Below are 16,951 nucleotides of genomic sequence, written 5' to 3' on the forward strand. Positions count from 1 at the left end.
GCCCTCCACAGAAATTTAATTAACAACAAGATGAAAAAAATTCAAAGGAACTGTCTCACATCACCTCAGGCCTGGATTCAGGAGATGCTGAGCTCATTTGAAAAGTGACCAGAATGCTGTGGAGCACAAGATAGCAGATATATTGAATTAAATTTAAAAAATCAATGTTTTTTTTAATAACTGGTCTAGCATTTTATGGGACTTCCCTGCTCACTCAGTGGTAAAGAATCTGCCTGCAATGTGGGAGACCAGGGTTTAATCCCTGGGTTGGCAAGATCCTCTGGAGGAGGTTGTGGCGACTCACTCCAGTATTCTTGCCTAGAGAATCCCATGGGCAGAGGAGCCTGGCAGGCTGCAGTCCTTAGGGTTGAACAGAGTTGCACATGGCTGGAGTGACTAAGCAGCAGCAAAAGCAGACCCTGGTGGGGCAGGGGATGTACAGCGAGCAAGAGAACATCTATCTTGAGTGGCCTGACCATACACCCCTGTAGATGAAAGACTGTGGTACCATACAGATGTTTTAAAGAATTTCTCAGAATAAAATGTTAGAACTACCATCTTTGGAGAAAACACATGGTGATGTCTGATAACTGGTGCAGTCTCCTCCTTTATGTACTAACTACAGATGTGGCTCAGATGGTAGACAGTCTGTCTGCAATGTGGGAGACCTGGGTTCGATCCCTGGGTTGGGAAGATCCCCTGGAGAAGGAAGTGGCAACTCACTCCAGTATTCTTGCCTGGAAAATCCCATGGATGGAGGAGCCTGGCGGGCTACAGTCCATGGGGTTGCAAAGAGTCAAACACGACTGAGTGACTTCACTTTCTTTCTTTCTAGCATTTTATACTGTAGAGGTTACTAAAGGTTAAAACTGCATTCTAAGACATTAGGATCAGGAATACTGAAAGATTTAAAAGAGGAGGAACAAAGCAAGAGTGAGAAAGGCCAGCAGTCCTGACTCAACGCAGTGATATGGACCCAGGAAACTAAAAGCTGTGCCTGTTTTGCAAACAGACTCGGTGGGGTCAGCGTGGGGGCAGCTGAATGGCCGGGGCAGACATGGCTCTTGTGCTATCTCGTGCCTTTTAGCACTTTGCAGCTGTTTTCTCTCTTTCTTTTCTTTAGGGTCTCGGTGGAAATGGTCCGTGTGGATTATCTTCATTCTCAGCAGCAAAGCTTGCTCCATGACCTAATCACAACACACTTTAAACATCTTTTTTTTTTTTTTTAACATTGTTAAATAGAAAAGTAGGGAAATATTTTCACCTTTCCCTTTCTGTACACAGCACTCTGCAATCAAATATTGTAGAATTTATGGAAATAATTTCTCTTCCACAGCAAAGCACACTGCTGAGCCATCAGGGATACCCCATGAATGTACATAAGACCACTGAATTGTATACTGAAAAATGTTAAGATGGTAAATTATATGTTTAACTACAAAAACAAGAAAAAAAATTCACACTCAGGATCTTCATCATGACAGTGGTTTCCACTGTTTGTTTTGAGGCAGTTAATGTTGTGATAGTTATGACCAACCTAGACAGCATATTAAAAAGCAGAGACATTACTTTGTCAACAAAGGTCCATCCAGTCAAGGCTATGGTTTTTCCAGTAGTCATGTATGGATGTGAGAGTTGGACTATAAGGAAAGCTGAGTGCCGAAGAATTGATGCTTTTGAACTGTGGTGTTGGAGAAGACTCTGAGAGTCCCTTGGGCTGCAAGATCAAACCAGTCAATCCTAAAGGAAATCAGTCCTGAATATTCATTGGAAGGACTGATGCTGAAGCAGAAACTCCAGTACTTTGGCCACCTGATGGGAAGAGCTGACTCATTTGAAAAGACCCTGATGCTGGGAAAGATTGAGGGCAGGAGGAGAAGGGGACGAGAGGATGAGATGGTTGGATGGCATCACCAACTCAATGGACATGGGTTTGAGTGGACTCCAGGAGTTGGTGATGGACAGGGAGGCCTGGCGTGCTGCGGTTCATAGGGTTGCAAAGAGTCAGACACCACTGAGCGACTGAACTGAACTGAATGTTGTAATTAACACGGGGGCCAGTTCTTGCTTACAAACATCTCCTGCAGTTATAGTTTTTGACCAGCAGGTGGCGGCGCAGAGCCCAGAGTCAGAAGGAGGCTCCAGGCACACCACTCATTCACCATAAAGCAGGTTTCCAACCCTACACTCAGGTGACCTTGAGGTTACAAGGATGAATTCCTTGTCGCTGATCTCAAGCAGTTTAGTGGGCCAGTAGAGAGGAGCAGACTTGCATTCAAGTCCTCAGGGTTCTGTGGAGATCACAGTGGGATACTGAGGGATGTGTGTGGTCAGTTATGAATGTGAAGGAAAATGTCACTTGATCCCCTAGAGGATGTGTGCTAAGTCACCCTTCGTTTTCTTAGAAAAGACACTGAACGGTGCTCTGTTTCCAGCAGCTCATCTGATAAGATCATCTCAACAGCTTCGAGATTATCCACACTTTGCAGAGAAGGCTGTGGTCTGAAGGTCCCAAGGGGCCTGACCGGGGTGGAGCCCTGTCTGATCCCAAAGCCTGAGCCCTTTTCAGAAGGAACTCTGACAAGTGGGGAAAGAATTTGCACCGTTCTCTCTTCCGGAAGGAAAAATCAAACAAGCCCATCTCCTTGTGAACACAGGCAGGTTAATCTGCATATAATGACTGATGAATTCATTAACTCTTCACTCAGTTGCCTTAGCAACTGGTTTCTTTTAGAATTTGGCTTAGTTACAGAGTCTAAAGCAACAGTTTTTCTTGTAATAGAATGTCAACTTGTGTATGAAGTTCAACAGAACTTGAACCTGCTCCGTGACAGGTGGGAACTATGGACCTTTCCCAGGAAAGTTGGACGGGCTCTTCCTGAAGCTTGCAGACTGTGAACCAGGGAGAAAGAGCCTAGTGTGTGTAGTTGTCATTTGTTATTTATTTTGTCATTAGGTAGGAACCGTTTGATGAATTTAAACAACAGGTCAATTCAAGACCGATGTTCAAGAGGTAGACTCTGAGTGACAGATCCCAAGCCCATAGATACGTGATTGACAGGACAGAGGCATGCGTGGAGGTGGTTACTGAGAAACAGGACTTTCAGAGAGACAGAGAAAGCACAAATATGGAGTGGGCAAAGGCAAGGCAAACCTGTGGGATGGACTGCAATTGTAGCAATCGGAATGAGCTCACAGTGTCAGATATGTTTGTCCGTGACTATCTGCATGTACATGTGTGTCTGTTGTATGACTGTGTACATGTATAGCACACACATGCATCATTCTCTTGTTCTGTCTGCTGAAAACACCCAGGTGTTAGACACACTAGTAGCTGTGAGTGCACCTAGTGCCCAGTCTTGGCCTTCAGCATCACCCACCACCCAGAGGAGCCAGAACTCCTCAGAGAAATGGCAGATTCTGAGGCGGCGGCAGTGGAGTCACAAGATGAACCTGGAATATGGTTACACAGAAAATGAAAAAAGAACGTCCCTCAGCTGTGTCCGACTCTTTGGGTCCCCAAGGACTATACAGTTTATGGAATTCTCCAGTCCAGAATACTGGAGTGGGTAGCTTTTCCCTTCCCCAGGGGATCTTCCCAATCCAGGGACTGAACCCAGAACTCTGGCATTGCAGGTGGATTCTTTACCAACTGAGCCACTAGAGAAGCTCAGAAAATAGGAATATGCTTTCAAATGATGGGGCAGGTCCCTGAGAACACAGAGCCAGACCAAAGGCACTCCCTTTTGACCAAATCTGGGATGATTTCAGCACCAAAAGAGTTAAGGTCAGTCATGAATTCTAAGCCATTGATAAATATAGGAATACCACATGTCCATGCCAATAAGAGACAGAGCCAAAGCAAAAACAACACCCAGTTGTGGGTGTGACTGGTGATGGAAGTAAAGTCCAATGCTGTAAAGAGCAATATTGCATAGGAACCTGGAATGTTAGGTTCATGAATCAAGGCAAATTGGAAGTGGTCAAACAGGAGATGGCAACAGTGAACATCAATGTTTTAGGAATCAGCAAACTAAAATGGACTGGAATGGGTTAATTTAACTCAGATGACCATCATATCTACTGCTGTGGGCAAGAATCCCTTAGAAGAAATGGAGTAGCCATCATAGTCAACAAAAGAGTCTGAAATGCCATACTTGGATGCAATCTCAAAAACGATGAAATGGTCTCTCTTCGTTTCCAAGGCAAACCATTCAATATCACAGTAATCTAAGTCTATGCCCTGACCAGTAATGCTGAAGAAGCTGAAGTTGAACAGTTCTATGAAGACCTACAAGACCTTCTAGAACTAACACCCCCCCTCCCCAAGATGTCCTTTTCATTATAGGGGACTGGAATGCAAAAGTAGAAAGTCAAGAAACACATAGAGTAACAGGCAAATTTGGCATTGGAGTACAGAATGAAGCAGGACAAAGGCTAATAGAGTTTTGCCAAAGGAACACACTGGTCATAGCAAACACCCTCTTCCAACAACACAAGAGAAGACTGTACACATGGACATCACCAGATACTTAAATCAGATTGATTATATTCTTTGTAGCCAAAGATGGAGAAACTCTATATAGTCAGCAAAAACAAGACCAGGAGCTGTGGCTCAGATCATGAACTCCTTATTTTCAAATTCAGACTTAAGTTGAAGAAAGTAGGGAAAACCACTAGACCATTCAGGTATGACCTAAATTAAATCCCTTATGATTATACAGTGGAGGTGAGAAATAGATTCAAGGGATTAGATCTGATAGAAAGAGTGCCTGAAGAACTATGGACAGAGGTTGGGTTCCAAAATCACTGCAGGTGGTGACTGCAGCCATGAAATTAAAAGACGCTTACTCCTTGGAAGGAAAGTTATGACCAACCTAGATAGTATATTGAAAAGCAGAGACATTACTTTGCCAACAAAGGTCTGTCTAGTCAACGCTATGGTTTTTCCAGTGGTTATGTATGGATGTGAGAGTTGGACTGTGAAGAAAGCTGAGTGCCGAAGAATTAATGCTTTTGAACTGTGGTGTTGGAGAAGACTCTTGAGAGTCCCTTGGACTGCAAGGAGATCCAACCAGTCCCTTCTAAAGGAGATCAGTCCTGGGTGTTCATTGGAAGGAATGATGCTAAAGCTGAAACTCCAGTACTTTGGCCACATCATGCGAAGAGTTGACTCACTGGAAAAGACTCTGAGGTTGGGAGGGGTTGGGGGCAGGAGGAGAAGGGAATGACAGAGGATGAGATGGCTGGACGGCATCACCGACTCAATGGATGTGAGTTTAAGTGAACTCCAGGAGTTGGTGATGGACAGGGCGGCCTGGCGTGCTGCAATTCATGGGGTCATAAAGAGTCGGACCCGACTGAGCGACTGAACTGAACTGAACTGAACAGGAGGCAGGGATCAAGACGATTCCGAAGAAAAAGAAATGCAAAAATGCAAAATGGTTGTCTGAGGAGGCCTTACAATAGCTGTGAAAAGAAGAGAAGTGAAAGGCAAAGGAGAAAAGGAAAGATATACCCATTTGAATGCAGAGTTCCAAAGAATAGCAAGGAGGGAGAAGAAAGCCTTCCTCAGTGATCAGTGCAAGGAAATAGAGGAAAACAACAGAATGGGAAAGACTAGAGATCTCTTCAAGAAAATTAGAGATACCAAGGGAACATTTCATGCAAAGATGGGCACAATAAGGGACAGAAATGGAAGGGACCTTACAGAAGCAGAAGATATTAAGAAGAGGTGGCAAGACTACATACAAGAACTATACAAAAAAGATCTTCATGACCCAGATAATCACAATGATATGATCATGCACCTGGAGCCAAACATCCTGGAATGCGAAGTCAACTGGACCTTGGGAAGCATCACTATGAACAAGGCTAGTGGAGGTGATGGAATTCCTGTTGAGCTATTTCAAATCCTGAAAGATGATGCTGTGAAAGTACTGCACTCAATATGCCAGCAAATTTGGAAAACTCAGCAGTGGCCACAGGACTGGAAAAGGTCAGTTTTCATTCCAATCCCAAAGAAAGGCAATGCCAAAGAATGCTCAAACTACCGCACAATTGCACTCATCTCACACACTAGCAAAGTAATGCTCAAAATTCTCCAAGCCAGGCTTCAACAGTACATGAACCGTGAACTTCCACATGTTCAAGCTGGATTTAGAAAAGGCAGAGGAACTAGAGATCAAATTGTGAACATCTGTTGGATCATTGAAAAAGCAAGAGAGTTCCAGAAAAACATCTATTTCTGCTTTATTGACTATGTCAAAGCCTTTGACTGTGTGGATCACAACAAACTGTGGAAAATTCTTCAAGAGTTGGGAATACCAGACCACCTGACCTGCCTCTTGAGAAATCTGTATGCAGGTCAGGAAGCAACAGTTAGAACTGGGCATGGAAAAACAGGCTGGTTCCAAATAGGGAAAGGAGTATGTCAAGGTTGTATATTGTTACCCTGCTTATTTAACTTCTATGCAGAGTACATCATGAGAAATGCTAGACTGGATGAAGCCCAAGCTGGAATCAAGATTGCTGGGAGAAATATCAGTAACCTCAGATATGCAGGTGACACCACCCTCACAGCAGAAAGCAATGAAGAACTAAAGAGCCTCTTGATGAAAGTGAAAGAGGAGAGTGAAAAAGTTGGCTTAAAGCTCAACATTCAGAAAACTAAGATCATGGCATCTGGATCCATCACTTCATGGCTAATAGATGGGGAAACAGTGGAAACAGTGACAGACTTTCTTTTTTGGGGCTCCAAAATCACTGCAGATGGTGACTGGAGCCATGAAATTAAAAGACGCATACTCCTTGGAAGGAAAGTTATGACAAACCTAGGCAGCATATTAAAAAGCAGAGACACTACTTTGCCAACAAACATCCGTCTAGCCAAGGCTATGGTTTTTCCAGTAGTCATGTATGGATGTGAGAATTGGACTATAAAGAAAGCTGAGTGCCGAAGAATTGATGCTTTTGAACTGTGGTGTTGGAGAAGACTCTTGAGAGCCCCTTGGAGTGCAAGGAGATCCAACCATTCCATCCTAAAGGAAATCAGTCCTGAATATTCATTGGAAGGACTGATGTTGAAGCTGAAACTCCCATACTTTGTCCACCTGATGTGAAGAACTGACTCATTTGAAAAGACCCTGCTGCTGGGAAAGATTGAAGGCAGGAGGAGAAGGGGACCACAGAGGATAAGATGGATGGCATCACCAACTTGATGGACATGAATTTATGTAAACTCCAGGAGATGGTGATGGACAGGGAAAACTGGCATGCTGCAGTCCATGGGGTTGCAAAGAGTCAGACCTGACTGAGCGACTGAACTGAACTGATGCCAATAAGAAAGAGATAAAGCGGGGAGAAGGGAAACATTATCAGTCATGGAGAAGTGAGAACCCTCTCAGTTCTTGGTTCCTTTTCTTCCTCTCTGTTGGGTTTCATTTGTGTGCAATTTATCATCTGTCTCCCCAGGTGCTTAGGCAGTGCTGACCCCATGCTGGGTGCTGCCCAAGGAGACAGGACTCACACTGTTGGGTTGTGGGTTCTCTTCAGTTCAGTTCAGTTGCTCAGTCGTGTACAACTCTTTGCCCTTAGGGGTGATTATTTATCCACAGGCCAGCCAGAGGTCATACTTGTTAGAAGCATGGCAGAGACCAGGCCAGTTTTACGTGGAGAACTGATGACAGGCCAACCTGGAGGTGGGATGCCCTGCCTGGGACAGAGAGGACAGGAGCAGTCGTGCAGAAAGGATAGGTGCATGACCTGTCTGGGGATGTACAGTCTCGCACGGGCACGCAGAGCAGTTATTCCAGAAGAGAAAAGGGACCGCACCAAGGAGGGGCTGCTGGAGGATCCACCAACACTGGAGGATGGATGCTGCTGTGTGGGGGTGTGCGCGGGTGTGTGCAGGTAAGAGCCCGGTCAATGGGTTTCCCGCCTCCGGGCCCAGCTCTGCTGGGTCGATGGTCGGCCATCCATCGCCTTCATCTCTCTCCCAGCATCACCGTTCACACCTGGGAGCTCAGATCCAGCCGGTTTCCCTGTTACCGGAGGGCAGGCAGTGAGGACCACGGTTTGGAAGCGGCCGCCCCGCATCCATCAGGTTTCTCGCGCCGCAGCGCCACCTGGCGGCCGCCTCAGGAACGACCTGAGGCAAAACTTGGCATTATTCTCTATTGAACAGAGAGCCCCGCAGGTTAGGACCGCAGGCGCAGTTATTTGCGGTTAAGAACGATAGGCTCCAGAAGCTGGAATATTAAGAGGCTACTACTTAAATTGTTGTGTTGCTACTACTACAACACAACAGAAAGACAACCCAGTTAAAAAAGGAACAAAATATTTGAACAGACATATCTCTAAGGAAGACATATGAATGGCCAGTTCTGCAGGTGAAAAGATGTGTAACGTTGGTGACTCTAGTAGGATGTAATCTGATGGTGGATTTCAGCTAAACTTATGTCTAAATAGAAGGTAAAAAAGTATTCTAAGGGAATTACATATAAAATGAGGGGACTCTGCTGATAGAGGGGATCAGGAAAGTCTTGGAAGAGGTGACACTGGAGACGACCTTTGAAACTGAGGGTGAACAGGACACTCAGTGGTGTCGGGGAGAGGATTCCAGGGTAGAGGGCGGGGGAAGCCAAGGGGCCTGCGAGCAGGTGGCACAGACTGTGTGGTGTGGCAGGTCCACCCACAGGCAGGGGGGAGTGGGCCTTGAGAAATTGGGGGGAGATGAAGGGTATAAACCCTGAGTTATGAAACAAAGTCCCAGGAGGCAGTGCACAGCACGTGACTACAGTCAGTAACACTGTGCTGTGTACTTGAAAGCCGCTAAGAAAGATCTTAAAAGTCCTCTTTGCACACAACTTTTTAGGTAACTATATGTGGTGATGGGTGGTGTTAACTAGACTTATTGTGATCACTTCACAATATAGACAAATATCGAATCATTTTGTTGTACACCTACAACTAAGTTTTCTGTCAACTGTATCTCAATTAAAAAAAAATACTAAAACAAAGTAACCTCCTAAGAAAAAAGAAAAGTTTGCTACCCTGTCCTCTTTAGCCTCACAGCAGAAACAGAAGGAAATACAAGGAAGTTAGTGTCTCTTATCAAAAACAACGGGAATGAATTTTCTCAAAGTTCAAGAGGCTGGAAGGTCCAAGAGGGAGGTGCTGGCAGGGCTGGTTCCTCTAGAGACCTCTCTCTCCTTGGCTTGCAGACACCCACCGGCTTCTCCCTGTGTCTTCACATGGTCATCCCTGTGTCATGTCTGTGTCCAAATTTCTTCTTTATAGTAGGATATATAAGGATACCCATCAGGCTGGATCAGAGTCCACCCTAACGACCTCATTTTACTTATTATTTTTGGCTTTGCTGGGTCTTCTTTGATTTACGGGGGTTTTCTCTAGATGCTACTAGAGTAGCAGGGGCTGCTCTTTGTTGTGGTGCATGGGCTTTGCATTGTGGTGGCTTCTTTTGTAGCGGAGAGCAGGCTCTAGCTGCATCGGCTTCGTAGCTGCATCCCATGGGCTCAGTTGTTGTGGCACATGGGCCTAGTGGCCCCAAGGCTTGGGGAATCTTCCCAGACCAGGGATGGAACCCATGTCCCCTGCACTGGCATGTGGATTCTCATCAACTGCACCACCAGGGAAGACCTTATTTTAATTAGCCTATTCAAGGCTCTGTCTTTGAATACAGATGTTGGGGGCAGACTGAAAGGCCATTTTATATAAAGGACTTGGGCATCCTCAGGTTTTGGTGTCTGGAAGGGCCCTGGAACCAGTCCCCTGTGGATTCCTGATGGCAGTGACCATGGTGTGACTCAGGTTGTGACCACGGTCTTTGGGTGGTGGGTTGACTTGCAGGATATGGAGGTCACCATAGAAACCTGTCCTCTGTTTTCCTAAGTGAACACTCAGCTGCACTTGATGGAATTGGGTACTGTTTGCTCCCAGGCTGACACACAGAAATTCAGGTCACAGATAAATGGGCAGGGGGCCCGCCCCGGGGCGCAGTGGCATCGCTGAAGCCCACCTCCCTGGATGCTCTCAGCTCCACTCTTACCAGATCATGCTACACCGAGGCCACAGCCGAGTGGGACCAGTGACCCTGGCCTTCAATAATGAGCCCATCCAAGCTCATTATTGTGCCTAAGCCCAAAGGGGAGCTGTTTCTTCTGAGAAAACACCACTTGCCAGAGGGGAAGTGGGTCTGAGTATTGAATACACATCCTCCATTAGTGCATCAGAGCAGCTGCGTCTCCGTTGCCTCTCAGGCCAGGTGGCACCAATCAATGGCTGGCTGGAGTGCAGGATGTGCTTACATTAAGAAATGACTCTAAAGTACCAGTTACTTCAGAGCTTCCGAGAGAACGGATTACATCACCATCCTTCCTGGCCTGGGAGGGAAGGACAGACAGAAAATAGCCACCTCCCCGCCTCGGGGCTTTGCTGATTTTTCCCAGCACACAGAATTTTCTCGTATGTGAAAATCTCTAACAACCAAATGAGAGAGACTGCTCTCATCCCCTGGGGGGACACCACAGAGGTTGCTGGGGATTTGGGACTGGACCATGGGGGCAGAGGTGAGTTCTGATGGTAGAAAACGTGCTGGCATTTTGCTCTGCATCTGCCCCAAGTGCAACCTTAATACACCATTCTCTGACAAGCCCCTCAAAATGGAAAAAAAACCAGAACCCCTGGTCCACTTTTAAAACAAATCTATTCAACGAGTGTACTTTGATGTTTTGGTGACCTCCACACCGTCTCCCTCTCCCAGGCCCCACTCCGTCCTGCACATGCAGTGCCCACGGACTGGGGTGATGGTGCTGGTGTTCTTGTCTCCGCACAACACCATGGGGACACCTCTCTGCTGACCTCTGGGCAGGTGAGTGTCCCGAAACACAGCCCGACATCCTTCTGAACACAGGCGACCCCACATCAAATGGTGGATTAATTCCAACTCATGCCCTCCAGGGCTGTGCTTCCTTCTGACTGGGGGTGTGGGTTCAGGGTCCATCCACCCTTGCCCTGGAGGCCCACAGTCCCCCTGCTTGTTCTTTCTGCGCCGTCCCTCAGCCACACCTGCTGCCTGAGTCTTGCTTCACCTATGGAAATGTGGACCTCTGTGTCTGAGGTTATGGGTGATGGTTTATACAAGAGACTGAGACAGGGCTGTGACTGCAGCCCCTCCAGGCTGTAAGGACATGCTGTGAGCGTGTGGGTCTGGAAAAGCGAGGCACAGCCAGAGCATCTGGAATTTCTCCTGATGACAAAGCCCACGGGGCTCCAGTGGGCCGGGGCGGGACAAGGCAGCACACTGAGAAGGTGTCCTGAGCATCCACCCAGCTCACGTCCACTGCACGACTCAAGAACCAACCGCTATCTTGGTCACTGTGTGTGTGTGTGTGTGTGTGTGTGTGTGCTAAGCCGCTTCAGTCCTGTCTGACTCTTTGTGACCCCATGGACTGTAGCCCACCAGACTCCTCTGTCCATGGGATTCTTCAGGCAAGAATACTGGAGTGGGTTGCCATGCCCTCCTCCAGGGGATCTTCCTGACCCAGGGATGGAACCTGTGCTCTTATGTCTCCTGCACTGGCAGGTGGGTTCTTTACCACTAATGCCACCTGGGAAGCAGGGTCACTGTATTTATCAAAAAAAAAAAGTGATCAACCCCCACCCCCCACCCCCCACCCCCACTGGAGAACATTGTTTTCCTGTGATTTCACCAAGTACTCCCTTTTAGAGGAACTAGACATGGATGGGGGTCAAGCCAGAGTTCTGGTTTATCCCAACAGCCAAGTACAAGGCGATGACAGTAAATGTCCCACAGAGATGGCCTCCTTCTAGAAAGATGTATTGCTGGTGGAGAAAGACCATACACACAGGAAAATAGCAGGAGATAATTGAAGGAGGCAGAAAACACGAATCCTACTCATAGTTGTCCATTTTTAATTTGAATGGTATCTGGAAAATGGATAACATCAAATGAATACTTTTCCAATCAGAATGTCAAGTGGCGCCTACTATGTTGTGGGACATCGACTATAGTGAGAGGCAGGGAGACCTGGTGTGCTACAGTCCACGTGGTTGCAAAGAGTCGGACATGACTGAGCAACCAAACAACAATAACTATGTCATGACTATGAGTTCAGCAGCTGAAAGGTACACTTGAAGGGTGGGGACTCAGCTTCGATTGCTGGGTGTGCTGGGTGTTCAGACAGATGACGTTTTTTGACCCCACACCCAGTCTTGTCAACTGTGTTTTTGTTGGCAGTGGCTCATGGGCCGAATCAGGCATGGAGATTGTGCTTTATTAATATGTGTGTGCTCAGTTGCTCAGTCATGTCTGACTCTTTGAGACCCCATGGACTGTAGCCTCTCAGGCTCCTCTGTCCACAGGATTCTCCAGGCTAGAACACTGGAGTGAGTTGCCATACCCTTCCTCCAGGGGATCTTCCTGACCCAGGGATTGAACCTGCATCTCTTCTGACTTCTGCATTGGCAGGCAGGTTCTTTACTACTAGCGCCACTTGGGAAGCCCTTTATAGATATGAGCCAATGGTTAACAATAAGGAGGTTTCAGGTGAAAATGAAACATTTTCCCTCTTTCTGAAAATTCAAGATGGGCAACGCTGGACCTGCATTTAAATTTTTTCTCTATATGGAGCATCTTTTGCTTCACGTATCCTTTTAAATGTTTCTGTTTGGCTGCATAATCACATTAAAACATTAAGTTGCCAGAACTCTGGACCTTATTTGGTTTTCTCTTATTTCTTGAGACCACAATTCTCTCCTTTTTGAGTTAATTTGGTGCATGAAAAGAAATTTAGCTGGAGTAATTTCTGAGTGATTTCTTTCCGGAAAAATATGTGGGTGGGGATATCCTTTGAGCAATTATGTATCTGAAAATCTATTTTCCCCTCACATAGACACAGGTACACACACACACAGACATATGCATATACCCACAGTGGTTTAATGAGGTCAAGCGTCTAGGATCACCGTTCAGTATTTTCAGACCTCTGGCAACATTGCTCTGTCCTGTGGGGAAGTCAGCACTGTACATGAGAACTCTGCTTCTGATGCCTCCTCTTCCCTTTTCAGGTAACCTGATCCCTTCTGTATTTTTTGCTCTTTGATTCTCCTAAAACGTTTCCCTTTATATTCGAATTCAGATATTTCACTGGAGACAGCAGCTAGGTTTGTGCCATTTTACTTGTTCATTATTGCAATGGTGAGCCGTTCCAAACCGAAGACTTAGATGTCCTTAAAGAAAAGTCTCCTTTCATTTGTAAGCAGGATCTTCCTCCATCGTAGGCTGGGTTCTTTGTGTGCCGCTGGGCAGAGAACAATTATTCTTCTTTAGAGCTCACAAAATGGGGGTCAGAAGCCCACGTCTTACTTTTTTTCTCCCTAAACTTTAAAAGGCACAAGCATTAATAGCATCAGGGACCCAGGCTTTGAGTCACAGCGCACGTCCCCGGGTTGTTCGCCGTAAAGGCTGTTCCGCTCGCCACAGCTTCGGCTGCAAGCGCCCGCAGGCCCCGCGCTCTGCACCTTTGCGCCGGCGGCGTCGCGTTCTCTTCTCTGTGCGCAGGGGCCACAGAGGACGAATCTGAAGGAGGAGCGGGATTCTGAGGACACCAGGGTTGAAGCCGACTCAGTGAGGCAGAGGGGCCGTATTCCGGGCTGTAAAATTATTTCTCAGAAGCGGACAAGCCACACCGCCACCCGCCCCCGCCGCCCCCCTAAGACGACCCCGCGGTAGAGGCCTCCGGCACCTGCTTTCCTAGGCGCGCTTGGAACAGCTGCCGCAGCAGAGGAGGTGAGATGCTCCAGGCCCCGCGCGGGGGCACGCAGTGGGGATGAAACGAGTGGGCGCGAGATCCCCGGGCCGGCCCCTCAGTCAGTAACACGTGAGCCACGGGCCGGAGGACGAGGTGTGGAAAAGAGCAGAGTCACCGGGCAGCTCGTTCGCGGCCCACTCAGGTGGACGCTAGCCGGTCAGAGCTGCTCAGGACCCGAGACCGAATCCACCCGGCCCGCGCGCGCCCCACGCCGCGTGTGCGCCGCCTAGCGCCCGGTGTCCCGCGCCTCCCGTGCGCCCCTTGCGCCCTGCTCTCCGCGCCCAGTTCTCCGCGCCCCCCGTGCGCCCCCAGCTCAGCGCCCCGCACCCACCGAGCAGCAGCAGCCGGTGCGTCCGCCGCAGGTCGCGCCTCTGCTCACGGAGTCGGCGGTCGATGCTCTTGCTGACCCGCCTGGCCTCGCGCTCCTCCGCGCGCTGCCGGTCCGTGCGCCGCCGCCTCTCCTGCGCCGGAGTCCGGACAGGGGCCAGGTCTAAGTCCGGCATCGGGTTCAAGTCGGACCGCGCGCCCTCCACGGGCGGCTCCGGGTCCCCGAAGAGCAGCGGCCGGAGGCTGTGGCATAGCCCCATCTGGGCGCGGGGCGCGGGCCTCGGGGCTCACGCCCTAGCCCCCGCCGAGGGGCGGGAGGGGACTGCGAGCGGACCCGGAGTGGCGCTGCGGCCAGCAGGCTGGGGCGCACAGGTGAGCCGGGGCCCCGGCCCCTCACCGTCCCCCAGGGCCATTCCGCCTTTGCCGCTGGTTCAGGGGCTGGCTACCTCTTTGGCCGGAGATCACCTGACAAAGAGGACCTCTGGCCTGACCGGCTGCCGCGAGCCCGGCCCCGGTTACCGTAAGTACCGCCACCTACCCTTACCCCGTTACGGTATTTACTGCTTCCGGCCCGGCGCTCCTAACGTAAATACCACCGCCGGCGAGTCCCCCACCCCACCACGCCCGTTATCGTAAGTACTGCCTCCTAGCCAGGCCTCCTTACCGTAGATACTGCTGCCCCAGCCCGGCGCGAAGCTACAAACAATGCCACCCTGGCCGTGGTGGTGACGCCATCGGCCAGAGCTGCCATTGCCTTCCTTAGAACTTCTCCGTGGGTTTCATCTCTGGCAGTAGGCAGTAGGAACGCAAAGCCGGCTAACCGGGTGGGATGCCAGCGTTGAGAGCTTGAGTTCCCCGTGTAGGGTAAGGGAGTTAGAGAAAGCGAGGTTCGGAAATAGAAGGAGACAGGCACTTTACAGGAACAGATCACCCTTAACGAGGCGAGAAGGGGCAGCAGTCAGATTAGTGAGCTGCTGCACTAACCCAAGAAAAGAGTAAGTATATATAGGCTTATATGTAGAAATCTACTATCTTAAGGGGGCCTGTTCTCCAAGGTTGTTCGGAGTAGTTACCTCTTAAACAGCTGGGGCAAGGAACTCTGGAGATCGGCCAGAGGCTGGGACCGGCTGGGAGCTGGTCAGTCAACCTTAATGTCCATTTTTTTTCCTTCGGGTGAGAGAGTTCTTTGTTTTGCATAGAATGGTGGGGAGGACCTGGAGGGGAGTTTTAACTCTAGGCTATTTTGAGCCCTGTAACTTTCCTTCACCCCTGGGTGTTACACCTGCGCACTCCTTCACCTTCCTGCTGCCCATACACGCCAGTGTACACACCTCCGCACACTCTCGACCCCCACCTCAAACTATTACACTTTCCATCTTGACATTATTTTCAACAAGTTCTACACTTAGTAAAAAACTGAAAGCAGGTACCTAATTGCCAACAACAACGATTGTCATGTACTGTTTATATTTGCTAAAAGAATACAGAATTGCATACTGCATCCGATTTTTAATCTGCAAAGTAGTGCAGAGAGGAGCCAGGCACTTCCAGACCCCGTGCCTTCTCTCCACGCCTCAGGTCCATGAAAGATCCCCATTTTCTCCTAATTTCTCACATAACGTCCATCATCTTATAGGACTTCTGCAACATGTGAAAATTTTGACAGAGCTTTTAAGAACCCTGCTATAACACACAGTCTAATTTTTATCAAAGTGGCATGGGATGTTATAATTGATAGGTAAATATATCTAATAGGAATCCCTGTTAACAGAGCAAATTGGGCTGTTTAATGCCACACAGGCCTGGGCACTTGAATTGTATTCCTCTGGGCTGCAAACTGAGGGCAGCTAATAATGACAGTTCAGTTAAATTCAGGAGCTCAGTCGTGTCCGTCTCTCTGTGACCCCATGAACCGTAGCACGCCAGGCCTCCCTGTCCATAACCAACTCCCGAAGTTCACCCAAACCCATGTCCATCGAGTCGGTGATGCCATCCAACCATCTCATCCTCTGTCATCCCCTTCTCCTCTTGCCCTCAATCTTTCCTAGCATCAGGGTATTTTCAAATGAGTCAGCTCTTCTCATCAGGTAGCCAAAGTATTGGAGCTTCAGCTTCAACATCAGTCCTACCAATGAACACCCAGGACTGATCTCCTTTAGGATGGACTGGTTGGATCTCCTTGAAGTCCAAGGGACTCTCAAGAGTCTTCTCCAACACCATAGTTCAAAAGCATCAATTCTTCGGTGCTCAACTTTCTTTATAGTCCAACTCTCACATCCATACACAAAACCCGCACAATTACATAGGTTGTGTGTCAAGAATGATAACTGGATTTGGTAAGAAGTAAGTGAAAGTGAAAAGTGAAAGTGAAAGTTGCTCAGTCATGTCTGACTCTTTGCGACCCCATAGACTATACAGTCCATGGAATTCTCCAGGCCAGAATACTGGAGTGGGTAACCTTTCCCTTCTCCAGGGGATCTTCCCAACCCAAGGATCGAACCCAAGTCTCCCGCATTGCAGGCAGATTCTTTACCAGCTGAGGCACAAGGTAAGAAGTAAGGTGTTTGCTAAACCAGATTGGTCAGGGTCTGAAATGGTTGCGTAGTTATAAGGGGAGACCTTTAGACCAGAAGGTTGAAACTGGCAGTGACCGGCAGCTACTGTTTTGAGAAAGGCTGGTGGTGTCCTTGAGTCTGACACAATTCAGAAAATTCAGGTTTCTCAATGATCCAAAAACGTGTCTGGAACCACATCCACAGTGGCCACCCAGC

The 16,951-nt window shown here is 48.4% G+C and overlaps 1 protein-coding gene across 1 annotated transcript in view; it reads right to left on the bottom strand.

Annotated features, from left to right (window-relative positions):
• Window positions 1-15,802, bottom strand: part of GNAL (G protein subunit alpha L) — a 70,506-nt gene extending 54,704 nt beyond the window's left edge. Inside the window, exon 1 of the mRNA XM_006043021.4 lies at window positions 14,185-15,802. Within this exon, the coding sequence (XP_006043083.1) occupies window positions 14,185-14,440 (256 nt within the window). The 5' untranslated portion in view covers window positions 14,441-15,802. The remainder of the gene's footprint in view (window positions 1-14,184) is intronic.
• Window positions 15,803-16,951: the final 1,149 nt, after the last annotated feature.

Source organism: Bubalus bubalis, chromosome 22, assembly GCF_019923935.1.
Source record: "Bubalus bubalis isolate 160015118507 breed Murrah chromosome 22, NDDB_SH_1, whole genome shotgun sequence".
Classification (NCBI taxonomy): domain Eukaryota; kingdom Metazoa; phylum Chordata; class Mammalia; order Artiodactyla; family Bovidae; genus Bubalus; species Bubalus bubalis.